Source organism: Anabrus simplex, chromosome 1, assembly GCF_040414725.1.
Source record: "Anabrus simplex isolate iqAnaSimp1 chromosome 1, ASM4041472v1, whole genome shotgun sequence".
Lineage (NCBI taxonomy): Eukaryota > Metazoa > Arthropoda > Insecta > Orthoptera > Tettigoniidae > Anabrus > Anabrus simplex.
In genome coordinates this window covers 739,285,642-739,302,315 of record NC_090265.1, presented here as the reverse complement: position 1 = coordinate 739,302,315, position 16,674 = coordinate 739,285,642, and the positions used below count along the sequence as shown (strand labels likewise).

At 41.9% G+C, this 16,674-nt stretch overlaps 1 protein-coding gene across 2 annotated transcripts in view; it reads right to left on the bottom strand.

Moving 5' to 3' along the window:
- The window catches only part of LOC136857456 (neural proliferation differentiation and control protein 1), a 711,810-nt gene that overhangs the window by 88,813 nt on the left and 606,323 nt on the right, over positions 1-16,674 (bottom strand). For both annotated transcript variants that reach the window (XM_067136126.2, XM_067136127.2), the window contains exon 5: positions 7,565-7,726. In XM_067136126.2, the coding sequence (XP_066992227.2) occupies positions 7,565-7,726 (162 nt within the window). The remainder of the gene's footprint in view (positions 1-7,564; positions 7,727-16,674) is intronic.

The window sequence follows — 16,674 nt, the reverse complement described above, 5'->3', positions numbered from 1 at the left end:
AAACATTTCTGAATGTCATCCACCTTTACAAAAAGTAATTGCGGTTAGTTAGTTTTACGTTTGTTTTAGTTTTTTAATTAATATTTTTAAAAACAATGAATTGCGTTTTTTATTCACAGAAATGCATTTTAAAATGCTCATTATTGCGTGCTGAAAATCTGGAGTAGGGTCTATGAATACCTCTACGTCGCTTTTGAGCGATTAGCCTGGTTTCAACGCAAAAATGAGCACGAATTACCGACCAAAGCTCTTTGTTGTAATAACGCAGGTTGAAATGGTGCTTCTGGAATAACGTCGATATCGTTGAAAGTACCACGCAATATCTATTGCATAACGTTCCAAGTTACATCGAACAAAAAACTTGTTCTTTAAGAATATCGACATTTTAAAATAGACGCAGGGAAGTGTTAAAATCAAGATTAAGTACCAACTTAATTAGCGTCTTCAGATTGTTGTTATTTGAGTCAACCGTCCATAGACTGGTTTGATGCAACTCTCCATGCCACCCTATCCTGTGCTAATCTTTTTATTTCTACATAACTACTACATCCTACATCTGCTCTAATCTGCTTGTCATATTCGTACCTTGGTCTATCGATATCGGTCTTACCGCCTACACTTTCCTTAAAAACTAACTGAACAAGTCCTGGGTGTCTTACGATGTGTCCTATAATTCTGTCTCTTCTTCTCGCCATATTTAGCCAAATGGATTTTCTCTCACCAATTCGATTCAGTATCTCTTCATTTGTGATTCGATCTATCCGTCTCACCTTCAGCATTCTTCTGTAACACCACATTTCACAAGCTTCTATTTTCTTTCTTTCTTTCTTTCTTTCTTTCTTTCTTTCTTTCTTTCTTTCTTTCTTTCTTTCTTTCTTTCTTTCTGAGCTACATATCGTCCATGTAAAACTTCCAAAGAACGCAACGCTCTAGACAGAAGTCTTCAAAAACATCTTTCTAACTCCTATATCACTAGGCCTATTCGACGTGAACAAATTTCTTTTCTTAAGAAAGCTCTTCCTTGCTTGTGCTAGTCTACATTTTATATCCTCCTGACTTCTGCCATCGTTAGTTATTTTACTACCCAAGTAACAGTAATCATGTAACTATTCATGAGTTGTATTTTTGGGCTTATGCCGTGTAAATAATTATAAACACACTCAACGTTTCAAAAGGAACCTTGCCTTTCTTCATCAGGAGACAAAAGAGAAGAGAAACGACGTATTGATGGTTGCTAGGAGAAAGCAACAAGAAAGCTTCAAATGGTGCCCAAAGATGTAAAGGTGACGCCATTTTGGCCCAATGCTAGAGACAATGAATAGTAACAGCAAAGCATTACTCTCTAATGGTTCTGAGTATAGGTAGCCATGATTCACTGAGGTTGTAACCTGTATCGCGGTTGAAATTATCTGGATGTTTACGTATTTCAACCGCCTCCCTGATAATTCTTGAGCGATATTGCTTTATACGGGCAAGAACATCCACTTCTTGGAACAAGACATCATGACCAGGTGTTAGGGCATGGTTAGCAACAGCTGATTTATCAGGTTGGTTGAGTCTGATACATCTGGTATGTTCTTTGATGCGAGTACACACCGTTCTCGAAGTCTGCCCAATATAAACCTTGCCACAAGTACAGGGAACTCTGTAGATACCAGGTTGTTGTAATTTAGGCAAACTATCCTTAGTTGGTCGCAGGAGTTGCCTAATCTTAACTGATGTTCCAAAAACAGTTCGTACATGGTACCTACGTAAGATTTTAGCAATACGATCCGTCGTGTTATGTATGTAAGGTAGGTAAGCAGTTCCTTTTACATCTTTTTTCTTAACAGACGTTCGATTATGTGCCGATTTCAGAACCCTTGAGATCAAAGCTCTGCTGTAACCGTTGCTCTCAAAGGTGGTTCTCAAGGTGTTAATTTCCTCTTGTAGATCTGACGCTTCACAAATCCTCCTGGCCCTGGTAGTCAGAGTTGTAAGGATACCATGTTTCTGGGCAGGGTGATGGTGAGAATCTGCATGGAAATATCTATTGGTGTGTGTAGGCTTACGATACACGCTGTGTCCTAAAGATCCATCCTCTTTCTTGGTGACGAGAACATCTAAAAATGGTATCTTGCCGTCAGATTCCATTTCCAAGGTGAAACAAATGGAAGGGTGCTGGCGATTAAGGTGATCCAGAAAGTGACCAAGATTGTCTTCACCTTCTGTCCATACGACGAACGTATCATCCACAAATCGCCACCAGATCTTCGGTTTGCAAGGTGCCGACGACAAAGCTTTCTCTTGGAAGTTTTCCATGAAGAAATTGGCCACAACAGGAGAGAGAGGACTTCCCATGGCCACACCATCTGTCTGTTCATAATATTTCTCATTCCATAGAAAGTAGGAGGAGGTCATGCAGTGATAGAAAAGCCTTGCGATCTCTTCAGTAAAAATATCAGTAATAAGAGACATAACACCGTCAACAGGTACTCTCGTAAACAGAGACACCACGTCGAGACTCACCAAGATATCGCCTGGCTGAAGTGATATAGTTTTTAACTTCTCAATGAAGTGTGTGGAATCCTTGTTAGCTGATCCTATATACAGGATCAACAGTCGTGATCCCACAACTCGCTACTCAAATATGACCGTCAAATTGGTCAAGCAATCTTCTATTCCAGAAGATACAGCAAAGAGTCTCCTTCCAGGGGATGCTATTCCTCCGAGACTGTATGGCCTTCCCAAAATACATAAGGAGGGTATTCCTCTTAGGCCTATTGTCAGTATGATTGGTTCCCCGACATATGCCCTTTCGAAATATTTAGGTAGTCTTCTTCAACCACACCTGGGTAACACCCCTTCATATATTAAGGATTCCACACACTTCATTGAGAAGTTAAAAACTATATCACTTCAGCCAGGCGATATCTTGGTGAGTCTCGACGTGGTGTCTCTGTTTACGAGAGTACCTGTTGACGGTGTTATGTCTCTTATTACTGATATTTTTACTGAAGAGATCGCAAGGCTTTTCTATCACTGCATGACCTCCTCCTACTTTCTATGGAATGGGAAATATTATGAACAGACAGATGGTGTGGCCATGGGAAGTCCTCTCTCTCCTGTTGTGGCCAATTTCTTCATGGAAAACTTCCAAGAGAAAGCTTTGTCGTCGGCACCTTGCAAACCGAAGATCTGGTGGCGATTTGTGGATGATACGTTCGTCGTATGGACAGAAGGTGAAGACAATCTTGGTCACTTTCTGGATCACCTTAATCGCCAGCACCCTTCCATTTGTTTCACCTTGAAAATGGAATCTGACGGCAAGATACCATTTTTAGATGTTCTCGTCACCAAGAAAGAGGATGGATCTTTAGGACACAGCGTGTATCGTAAGCCTACACACACCAATAGATATCTCCATGCAGATTCTCACCATCACCCTGCCCAGAAACATGGTATCCTTACAACTCTGACTACCAGGGCCAGGAGGATTTGTGAAGCGTCAGATCTACAAGAGGAAATTAACACCTTGAGAACCACCTTTGAGAGCAACGGTTACAGCAGAGCTTTGATCTCAAGGGTTCTGAAATCGGCACATAATCGGACGTCTGTTAAGAAAAAAGATGTAAAAGGAACTGCTTACCTACCTTACATACATAACACGACGGATCGTATTGCTAAAATCTTACGTAGGTACCATGTACGAACTGTTTTTGGAACATCAGTTAAGATTAGGCAACTCCTGCGACCAACTAAGGATAGTTTGCCTAAATTACAACAACCTGGTATCTACAGAGTTCCCTGTACTTGTGGCAAGGTTTATATTGGGCAGACTTCGAGAACGGTGTGTACTCGCATCAAAGAACATACCAGATGTATCAGACTCAACCAACCTGATAAATCAGCTGTTGCTAACCATGCCCTAACACCTGGTCATGATGTCTTGTTCCAAGAAGTGGATGTTCTTGCCCGTATAAAGCAATATCGCTCAAGAATTATCAGGGAGGCGGTTGAAATACGTAAACATCCAGATAATTTCAACCGCGATACAGGTTACAACCTCAGTGAATCATGGCTACCTATACTCAGAACCATTAGAGAGTAATGCTTTGCTGTTACTATTCATTGTCTCTAGCATTGGGCCAAAATGGCGTCACCTTTACATCTTTGGGCACCATTTGAAGCTTTCTTGTTGCTTTCTCCTAGCAACCATCAATACGTCGTTTCTCTTCTCTTTTGTCTCCTGATGAAGAAAGGCAAGGTTCCTTTTGAAACGTTGAGTGTGTTTATAATTATTTACACGGCATAAGCCCAAAAATACAACTCATGAATAGTTACACGGGCCGTGAAAGTCTAAATGATAATAGTAATCATGTACTTCGTTTACGACTTCATTTCCTAATCTAAGATTTCCTGCATAATTATGTCGTTAAAATGATCGAATAATGATAATAATAAAATATATTTCTCATTTGCGAGGCCCATATTTCAGTTATCATTAGTGATAGAAAACTGACAGGTTTTATTTCAGTCACTTTTTAATGATATGTATAAAGAACGATCAAAATGTTTTCGTTCGATGGCTGAGGACAAACTGGGGCAAATATTCATTTATAGGAAGGGGAGTTAGGGATTGGAATAACTTACCAAGGGAGATGTTCAATAAATTTCCAATTTCTTTGAAATCATTTCGGAAAAGGCTAGGAAAGCAACAGATAGGGAATCTGCCACCTGGGCGACTGCCCTAAATGCAGATCAGTATTGATATTGATTGATTGATTGATTGATTGATTGATTGATTGATTGATTGATTGATTGATTGATTGATTGATTGATTGATTGATACGGTCTTGAATCGGAATGCAAATCAAGCAAAATCGCTGCGACTATTGAAGATCCTCGTGTCCTGCTGAGTGAAGAAGTCCGTAACCGCCTGCTGCACATCGTCTTTGGACAGGAAGCGTCCACCCTTCAACGTCTTTTTGAGGGGACTGAAGACGCGGGAGGGAGAGATCAGGACTATAAGCCTCATCTACCACCCGCTTGTTGCTGTTCGTAATGGATGAGGCTGGTCTCCCACATCGACGGCGTCTTGTGTCGAAACGCGACCCGCACGAAACTTCGCGCACTATTCCACAACGGTGGTTTTCGAGCTACATGCTGCCGCATACACAGTCTTCATTCTCCGGTGGATGTCCACCATTGCCGAGGAATCGCACCAGATGGAAAAACAAAGAATGTCATGTATCCACTCGCGTTGCAATGAACATCATGCAAATACACTGACTGACAGAGTAAATGCAACACCAAGAAGGAGTGGTTCGAAAGGGATGAAAGTTGGGGAAAAACAGAGACGGCATGGACGAATAATTGATGTTTATTTCAAACCGATATGCAGGTTACACAATGCGCACGGCATCGACTCAGTAGGATGTAGGACCACCGCGAGCGGCGATGCACGCAGAAACACGTCGAGGTACAGAGTCAATAAGAGTACGGATGGTGTCCTGAGGGATGGTTCTCCATTCTCTGTCAACCATTTGCCACAGTTGGTCGTCCGTACGAGGCTGGGGCAGAGTTTGCAAACGGCGTCCAATGAGATCCCACACGTGTTCGATTGGTGAGAGATCCGGAGAGTACGCTGGCCACGGAAGCATCTGTACACCTCGTAGAGCCTGTTGGGAGATGCGAGCAGTGTGTGGGCGGGCATTATCCTGCTGAAACAGAGCATTGGGCAGCCCCTGAAGGTACGGGAGTGCCACCGGCCGCACCACATGCTGCACGTAGCGGTGGGCATTTAACGTGCCTTGAATACGCACTAGAGGTGACGTGGAATCATACGCAATAGCGCCCCAAACCATGATGCCGCGTTGTCTAGCGGTAGGGCGCTCCACAGTTACTGCCGGATTTGACCTTTCTCCACGCCGACGCCACACTCGTCTGCGGTGACTATCACTGACAGAACAGAAGCGTGACTCATCGGAGAACACGACGTTCCGCCATTCCCTCATCCAAGTCGCTCTAGCCCGGCACCATGCCAGGCGTGCACGTCTATGCTGTGGAGTCAATGGTAGTCTTCTGAGCGGACGCCGGGAGTGCAGGCCTCCTTCAACCAATCGACGGGAAATTGTTCTGGTCGATATTGGAACAGCCAGGGTGTCTTGCACATGCTGAAGAATGGCGGTTGACGTGGCGTGCGGGGCTGCCACCGCTTGGCGGCGGATGTGCCGATCCTCGCGTGCTGACGTCACTCGGGCTGCGCCTGGACCCCTCGCACGTGCCACATGTCCCTGCGCCAACCATCTTCGCCACAGGCGCTGCACCGTGGACACATCCCTATGGGTATCGGCTGCGATTTGACGAAGCGACCAACCTGCCCTTCTCAGCCCGATCACCATACCCCTCGTAAAGTCGTCTGTCTGCTGGAAATGCCTCCGTTGACGGCGGCCTGGGATTCTTAGCTATACACGTGTCCTGTGGCACACGACAACACGTTCTACAATGACTGTCGGCTGAGAAATCACGGTACGAAGTGGGCCATTCGCCAACGCCGTGTCCCATTTATCGTTCGCTACGTGCGCAGCACAGCGGCGCATTTCACATCATGAGCATACCTCAGTGACGTCAGTCTACCCTGCAATTGGCATAAAGTTCTGACCACTCTTTCTTGGTGTTGCATTTGCTCTGTCAGTCAGTGTAAATCGCCATTTATGTAAGCATACAGAAATAGTTTGATCAAATGAATAGACATCTAAAAATGCAACATATTTATAATAATTACTTGTTTGTTTTATAAGTGAAACTACAAGTAAATGTAATAAGAAAAATATAAATAACAAAACCAAACATAATGAAGGAAAATGTTAATAAATATTGCTTAAAGTAGAATTAGTTAAAAAGACCTCTTATTTCTTGGGGCGTAGCAGCGTACGCCGGTTATCAACTAGTATACAATATTCCTTATACAAACAATAGTTTCTATAACTTAAGTAATTCAACGTAACTGTAAAATCCTGTTCATTTAATTAATTAATCGCATGTAATTTAGTGCCGGGAGTGCCAGAGGTCGTGTTCAGCTGCCTGGTGATGTTTTTATTTGACGCCGAAATGTGATCTGCGCGTCTTCGTGTGGGGTCACGATGATAATGAGGTAGGGAGAAGATGAAGCCCGGTGTCGGCACATAGCCTACTTCCATCTAATAAGACCTGTTCAAGGCTTAACGTCACCATCCGACGTACAAATCACCAACAACAGCATTATATGCCCTTAACTCCGTACAAACATTGCGGAGTGATCGACTTCTCCTACCCTGTCGCCAAACATTCTGATGGTGACATTTTTTCCACCAATGAAACTCGGACCGGCCACCCATGGTGTCAGGCAACAGACTTTATGCCTTAGGGGTCATGCCTCTACAAGGCGGCTGTAAAAATCCTCTTGCGATAGTATGCAGATCAAACTGTGTTAGATCCGAAGTGTTTTTTTAAACCGATTTTCGTACAATATAGTGCTGAAAAGATTACATTTCCCGTGATACCTGATACATGCATCACGTTCGGTGGACATAGTGTGACTCACCTCTCCATGGCTATGATCTGTTGTTTCTGATGCTGATAGTGGTACATCTGAGCGGACTGCGCCAGTCGCCGGTCTCCGGTAGGAGACACCTCCTTGTTGGGACCTGTCACTCCGTACGCCGGGTACTCAACGTCTGCGGCCGCCTTTGCACTCTTCTGCAGTCTGAAAGCAGGAAGAAAACCCTTTTTATGCAACAATGAACACTGTTACACCTGCATTCTTACGTTCTGAAGGCCATTCAGAAATTGTGTTGTTCACGTTTGCTGAAATCTGATCAGAAACTCTCCGTCATTAATCAGTCTCTACAGGGTGCACCATTAATAAACATCAACAAAAGCTTTCTAGATGCCGTAGATAAGTTACTGACAGGAGCTGTGAAAGAAATCATTGTGCTAATATAACTACTAAATGTTTTCATTACCCCCCTAAAGCGGGAGGTGGCCCTCTTAGACGGTGACGCCGTCTCTCAGGCCGGAAGATTTGGTACGGTGAAGGAGATGCTCGGAGAAGGTGAGGGGGTTGGCGGCCGTGGCCTATACTAGGAACTGTCCCGGCATTCGCCTTAGTGCACGAGAATGGAAAACTACGGAAAACCATTTTCAGGACAGCCGACGGTGGGTACCAGCCATGAGGGAGCCGTTGCCACCCCTCTTCTGCTCGCTTGGCCGGTCAGAGGGCAGAGCTCTTGGACCACGGACAAGCCGTGGTCACTTATGGGTCGAGACCCTCTCTGCATCCACCGACCTGTCATTGGGCTTCCTCACGACTGTCCGGATGGAATGATATATGCTCCGAGAAGTTGTCTAGGACAGGGTCGTGTGAAAGGTAAACAACACTTGTGTAACCGTCTTTCTTCGCTCAATGGTGCCAACCTCCATTCTGTCAGACTTTTGGAGTGAGAGGAAATCTGTCTTTGGCGTTTTAAATATCAACGAAGCTGATAACAACAACTGGACGGGCAGGTGATTAAGAAAAGTCTTAATGTAGAAAGCTTCATGGGCTTCTCACTCCTTGAGAGGAAGGGGCGTCTCAGTATACGCTAACTTACCCAAAGCCAACTTTTGGGTGAAAAATCATAGTGGATTATCCTCTTGATAAAGGATGGTTATATAGTTGTACTTCCTCTTAAAACAATAATCACCACTACCACCACCACCACCTTCCAGCATAAATTCCACGTGCACCACACCCTCCATGTCAAAGAACACTCGTCATTACCCTTCCTGCACCTTATCAAACTGTGGACTAGACCAAATGGACTCAGAATGAACCCCGCGAAATCTCAAGTTATACTGATAGGTACACCATTATCACTTAACGAACGTAAATATCCTCCTGGAATCATCATCCCTTTTAAAACCAAAGTTAACAGTTTAGATTTAATACTGCACAAAAACCTTGGCTGGGCAGAACACGTAGCAGCTATATGCCAAAAGGATTTTTTCTCCTTTCACTCACTTAAAAAGGAATGAATGATTTACTTTCTTTCAAGGTCAGAAAGCTGCTGGTTGAAAAGCTGTTTGACTACTGTGACGTCGTGTACGGCGCCCAATCTAATAAACTTCAGAGAGCTCAGAATGCTTGCGTCCGCTTTATACTAGACATTCCAAAATTTCATCATATAACTTCTGCATTCCATGTGCTAAATCGGCTTGAACTGAACCACCGTCGTAACCATCACTACTCTACAAGCAGACCAAACAAAGTATTTCCAGTTGCTATCAGACCCGCCTGAGTTGGAGCCTAATCTACCACCCACTACAGTAATTCTTTTGTTAGTACAATTCGAGCACAGAATTCGTTGCTCACTGATCTTAGGGACGCCATATATGAACCGATACGTACAAGAGAATGCTGGCAGTAGGAATTGGACGGGTAAGTTGCGTGCAAGTATATGGATTCTGTTATTTCCTTTCATATTTTATGAAGTCTCGTGCTACATTTATTTTTTATTGACAAGTTAGGAAACTTCCTTCAATTTTGGGTTATTTTTTATAAGATTATTTATTTCCTATAATGTGTTCTTTTGTAACTATGTTCAGTTAAATATTATAGTATGTACGTAATATGTATAATATACTGTTGTCCGACTCGTTGGCTGAATGGTCAGCGTACTGGCCTTCGGCTCAGAGGGTCCCGGGTTCGATTCCCGGCCGGGTCGGGGATTTTTACCTTCATTGGTTAACTCCAGCGGCGCGGAGGCTGGGTGTTCGTGCTGTCCCCAACATCCCTGCAATTCACACACCACACATAACACTATCCTCCACCACAATAACACGAAGTTACCTATACATGGCAGATGCCGCCCACCCTCATCGAGGGGTCTGCCTTACAAGGACTGCACTCGGCTAGAAATAGCCACACAAATTTTTAAAAAAAATATACTGTTAAACTGTATAGCAGGCTTCATAGCCTGAACCATGCCATGGAAATAAAGGCAGAATAATAATGATAAAAACGGCCGTGTGGTTAGGGGCGCGCAGGTGTGAGCTTGCATCCGGGAGATAGTGGGTTCGAATCCCACTTTCTCCAGACCTGAAGATGGTTTTCCGTGGTTTCCCTTTTTCACACCAGGCAAATGCTGGGGCTATACCTTAATTAAGGCCGCGGTCGCTTCCTTCCCACTCCTAGGCCTTTCCTATCGCATGGTCGCTGTAAGACCTACCTGTGCCGGTGCGACGTAAAGCAACTTGAAATATACAGGCCTATATTATAACCTTCCAATGGTTACTGGATCAGAGTTAAAGAGACTATTGGAAGTTTATGGTAATATAAAATTGATGAAATCATACGTGAAGATATGTCCAGTTGTAATACGTCCAATTGTCATACGTTCAAGTACACTAGTAAATTAAATAACTCACTCAGCTGAATAAAGAACAGATAACGAATTGAAGTTACCGGTGAACTCACAAGCTCAGAACACCGCGGTATTCATTAAATTGCGGTCGGTAACGGAATGTTATCGTACGATGAGATAATATTGAATAAATATTGCATTTTCTTCAGCGGAAGATGAACAAATTATCAATAGATGGCATGAAATCTCAATGATGAAGTGTGTAGCGGAGGCCATGGAATGGGTTGGATCAAATGGCCAAGTTCAATTCACTTACGGTGGTCATACATTGTCTATCTATTACGATATAATTCGAGAATCGAGACCAATTGACACAGACCAAGACCGACTACAATAATATCAGACCTTAATGTTACTATCGATTAGGAGGAAAATGGCGACTTCGTGGGCAAGCGTTTGAGACATGTGGTTGGTTCATATCTGTGTTTACATTCTGTTAAAGAGTGTTATTTTGATCGAGTTATTGAACTATAAAGTATATGTTTGGTAAAATAGTAATCTATAACGGTTTATCAGTATGGTGTTTTGTTAGAAATTTATATGATGGTATTTTTGATGTATAATAGTGTTTATATTGTCGTGCTGTAACATAGCACAAAATGTGTCGTTCCTGCTGCGTTCGTGGTTGTAGATCTAATTATACCGTTGCTGAAGCTTTTAAATTCCCTGAAGATAGATCTCTACAGGAGAAATAGATAAGGAATATTCACCGGGAAAATTTGGAAGTTAAAGACCAAACTATCGTACTAGGCTATGTGTGTAACCAAAATTTGTGGTTAGGGAAGATCTCTTTCCAACCGATAACGGTGAGCCTATTCGTTTTAGTTTTCTCATTCAGTCGGAGTAATTTCATGTAAGTTGACGATAAGTATTAGTTTCTATGTATAATATAAGTGTGTGAGTGTATTTATATGGGTCACTGGTCACTAGGATCTGGAATTATACGCAGTCATGTGAGAATATATTAGTTTTGATCGTGTTGTGAACCGGATTTAAATCGAACTATGGCAGTGCCTCTCATTCATCTATTCTTAAGTTCTCTAAGGAATAAAACATTAAGAGAGAAGTGGATTAGGAACATACATTGTGAATATTTCTACAAAACAGTAGTGTGCATATGTCATCTGAGAGTAAGTCTGAGATTAGGGAAGACTATTTTTTCTAATTCTAAATGGTTGACCTATTCGTATTCCTCGAAAAAACAATTCATTTAGATATTGATAATTGATATGGTGATGTTCCTTCAGTGACTATGTGCTTCAAAGTGTCGTGTGATTTAGATGCAATTGTATTTTGAAAGAATCTGTGCTTGCCTGCGGGAACATTTGGCTAGATCTTGGTGTATGACAAAACGTATAGTGTGATAGATGGAGCAATCTGAACACTGTTACACAGAAGAAATAGTGACTTGCAGGGATGGTGGTGGTGGTGATCATTGTTTTAAGAGGAAATACAACTAGGCAACCATCCTCTATGTAACATTAATCACAGAGAAAGAATGGAAGGGGTCCGACACTTCGAAAAATGAAGGTATCGGCCGAAGGAAGACAAGGGCCACGAAGGGCATGAAAATGAAAGACTCTCTAGGCATCCATACGTAATACCATCGGGGTCTGAAAAGAACAAGTGTTGACCAAGGGAGGCCGGATATGATAGATGAAAGTGAGGAGCCTGGCACAAGTAAGTGGAAGCAATGCCAGGACTCAGCTGAGGGCCCCGTGGTCGCCAACCCACGCTCCAAGGTTCAGAGCCCTTGGGGCCCCTTTTAGTCGCCTCTTACGACAGGCAGGGGATACCGTGGGTGTTATTCTACCGCCCCCACCCACAGGGACATTTGCAGGGATTAGCTTTGTTTGTGACTCAGGGGTTTTATTGTACCAATACCTTCCGATTCATGCTGTGGATATCTTTTATCAAGCAGTCTACACCAAATTGTAGCTCGTCCATGTAGGTTAAAGACATCATTGTTTAGAGTCAATAGAGTTGTTTTACTCATGTTCTTCAATGGGGAAAATCCTATTATATATTTCGTGTCTGAACGCTTCACTGCTAAGTTTACCACCATGGTTAGAAGTGCTACTATATCATATGTCAACATGTGATATAAGAGTTTCCAGTAAGGAAGGCTTAACATCACCGGGGCTGTTCATTGGGCTGGCATAATCATTTCGGGTGTACTTCATTTTCATCATTTTCATCGAGTGCTGAACATTAGAAATTGTCCACCACTGCGAAACTAAGACAACACGTTATGTTTCATAGTTCTTATGAGAGTGAATAAATCGAGGAATTTCGCACCTTAAATTATTTTTAAACATTCAAAATGATGTTATCAATATCATTTTAACAGTTTTATAATGTATTTCCATCTATCCAGCGAAGTGTAATCTAAGAGAAAACGTTATTTGACTAAGTGACATTTCGAAATTATCAGCTTGTTCTCTTTTGCTGTGGGGCTGTCCATCTATTCTAGCAGAATATGCGTGATTCTAGTTGATCATATGTGATGAGTACTTGTTCGCGAAGCGTTTTCATAGGTGCAACAGTGATTTTCCTTATGATGTTACATTTATCATGTTAAATTACCTACCACCGTTTGCAAAATATGTACGTGATCTTTTCTTAATTTCTGGCGGATTGAACCAGATATTGTGTAGCTCTTTCAGTATTATCAACACAAGTAATTTAATGTGACGCCGGGCTGAGTGGCTCAGGCGGTTGAAGCTCTGGCCTTCTGACCCCAACTTGGCGGGTTTGATCCCGGCTCAGTCCGGTAGTATTTGAAGGTGCTCAACTACGCCAGCCTCGTGTCGGTAAATTTACTGGCAGGTAAAAGAACTCCTTTGGGACGAAATTCCGACATCTCCGAAAATCGTGAGTTGGTTTATCGTCGAAATGAAGTTATTGGGTGCTACCCTAACCTTCATCAGTCGGCAGCTACTGCGCCCACGACGTCCACCATCTTGGTTTTGATATTACGGTCAGTGATTACAAGAGCGTTCTGTATCAAAGAGGTTATGCGTTAAACGTTAAAATCATCTGGAAGGGAGATTACATGCTACAGAATTCGGAAGATTTATGAAATGCAAACCGACTTTTATTATTGTATTTTAGAATTGGATTTTGTTTTGAGAGAACAATGCGGATAATAAAAACATTCTAAAAGACACCAGAAGCATCATACACGCCTAGGAAGAAGCTAGATCAAAAGCTGATTTTAATTGTATAAATATTGTACGAATAGTACGGATTATTTATTGTAAAGGGATAAAAATATATCTTATTCCCTCAGGTAATAAGGCGAGTGTTAACTCAGTATATTGTCAATGCCATTGTGCTAATTTCACATTACAAGTTTCAGGTACTACGATGTCGCCACACATGATGAAAGATTGTTATATGACGCCTAACTATCAGATAATGAGTTAAACTCGGGAAGTGGTCCTGAGGGACCTGGAGAGTGTTCAGATGGATGCCAAATGATAAAATTAAGACCCGAGAGATGAGAGGTGTTATCTTCCCGAAGCTATCAGTTCGAAAAGTACCAAAAATAAATGTCTTTCATCTATTCTGATATGCTGAACCCTTTAACTTCCCGTTCCATCGTTGGTCGTCTGCTACAGGGGTGCTTCAATAGAGCAATATCGAACTTTTAGATCTTGGGGTCGAAGAGGGTTTTTTTTCTGTCACTACATTGACCAAACGATGGGGTTCAGGGGAGAGCCTAACTACTTTAAATGAGGAGCAAAAATGTGCTTACTAAAATATTTATTAAAATTTAATCACGATGAGCATATCTATTAAATTAATTAGAAAAATCACTTAATAATTTTACAACGTTTTAACGCAGTCACAATACATAACGTGTTATCCTGTTAATATTATTTTTTAATATTATTTATGAAAATGTGTAAAGTTCATGGACAACAAAAACCAGAAAACGAGAATAAAACCCTGGAAATCGGGCACCATTAATCCAAACGATAACTGAGAGTTAATCCACACGATCCGTGGAAAGTCTGACCTTCAACAAGTGGAATTCCAAATTTACATTTAATGAAGGTTATGTCTGGTATGTCTTTGCTGGCAGGACCTAGTGTTTACAGTGCACTATGTCTTCTGGTATATGTATGTATGTTCAGTCCGTCAGCGCTAACGTTGGTGGGATCCTCAACAGCTCTGCCATCAGCTGTCATAGATGGCCTAGGCATCACTGAAGAGGCGTACTAGGGTATAGGCTAGAGCAATTTTGTTACTTTCATAGATCTGTCTCTGTCTTATCCTTGGCTTTGACAATATGAAAGTGACTGAGGTATGAGCGATGCTAGTAATGCCAATCCTTATACAGCCAGTCCCTGCTATGAATGGTGTGAAAATGTTGCTCATAGGGTCGGTTGGTGTATGCATTTCAGTGGGCTTGGCAGACTGATATGTAATAGCAACTCTGGCTCGGTGAGGAAAGCAACGGGAAACTACCTCACTCCTCATTTCCCTAGTACGCCATAGATCATCAGCTGCAGAGCTGTTAAAGATCCCACCATCGTTAGCGCTGACGGACTGAACATACATACCAGTCTGGTATCCTATCGGATATTGGAACATCCCCTGAATGGACCCCCAATCGAACCAAATCGACTATCAGTTGCTTTGGATAGGTTGCGAAATATTACTAGAAAGCATAGTGTTCGTTACAAGTTAACAACAACTATCACAATCAAAATAAAATTCCACCATGTATTGTCATCTCGTGACACCCTTAAGTTACAGAAGAAATCCCAATGCTGAAACATGCTTCACCCCAAACAGATATTCAGAAGGAACCAACAACAACTTGATCCGAGGGAATTTTACGTTACGTCGTCCTGAAGGAACAAAACTGGGAAATGCAGGAAAACGTTAATTCATTATGCATTTAGAAGAAATGCCAATCACTGAAGTTAAAGAAAAGTGATAAGTCACTTGAAAATGTTCTTACTGAACCGACTTTCAGGTCATAAATAATCATGACGTTAAGTTTATTAACATACAAGTCCACATCCAAACAAAATAAAGGAAATCTTTCCAATTTTCTATAACTACGATTACCATTACAAATCTGTCTACCTACACTTGTCGCATTAAACTAAACTACCAATGATAGGTAGATCAACGTCTCACCTAATATAAAGTGAAATAAAGAAACTTTAAAATAAAATATATTAACAGCTGACGAATACAAACCGCATTCGTAGCGTAAATCCTACATAAATCAACTAAGTGTAAACACACGGCACTATCAGAAGATACCGGACATCCAAACAATAAATCTAAAGTAAAGAAAAGGAAAAGTAGAAAAACGAAAGTTAATCGAATTTGAACACGAGCGACTAAGCAGTCTCCATTAGCTGGGTTTCCATGTGGGACAACACTCACATTCATGCCACTACTAAAGCAACGCTATTATGGGAACACCTTCTGGCTAGTAAGAATTATGCCGAAACATGGCCTGAATAATACCTGCTAATACTCTTCACATTCGTATTCACTACTGCAGACACTAACGTCATTCAAGTCGATTCGCAAAAATGACTAACCTATGACTTGACAATATACAGACGACGCCCTAATCCTGTCGTTGAGCCTACGTAGTGTCTATACCTCCTTATATTTATATAATACGCGTAGTATCCTAAATCCATCGTTGAGCCAACGTTAGGATGTCTACACTTCATTTACACTGTCAGGCGAAATCGAAACTTCAAACACAATCCCGGATATTTAAATCTAATCTTTGATTAAACTCTAACACAATGAAATGAAATTCGCCACAGAATGAACTCGAACCTGGAAATATAACTATGTCCATTTCTTTGCAATAAAATGTGAAATCGAAATTAAACAACCTGTCCGAACAGTTTAATCCATTCCTCAATACAATCTCAACACACACAGCGAAGTTCGCTAAATAAAAACTAATTCAACTCTCGTATGATTTTACGTAATATCGCTGAAAACAGCAATCACCACCATCGCGAGATCCACAGCACGACTCGAGTGTAAGGCTCCAAATGGCCTTTCGTCTCAACGTTCCAAACATGTATTGCCGCGAATTGTCCAGTGAAGCAACATTCCAACAATCTACCCAAGCTACACTCTCGTTCTAATATATTCATTTTTCACATCCACAATGTTTCTAGTCAGCGATAAATTCGTCTCGTAAACTTACAGAATAGAATTCAATTGACAATAATCGAGTATTGCCTTGACCGTG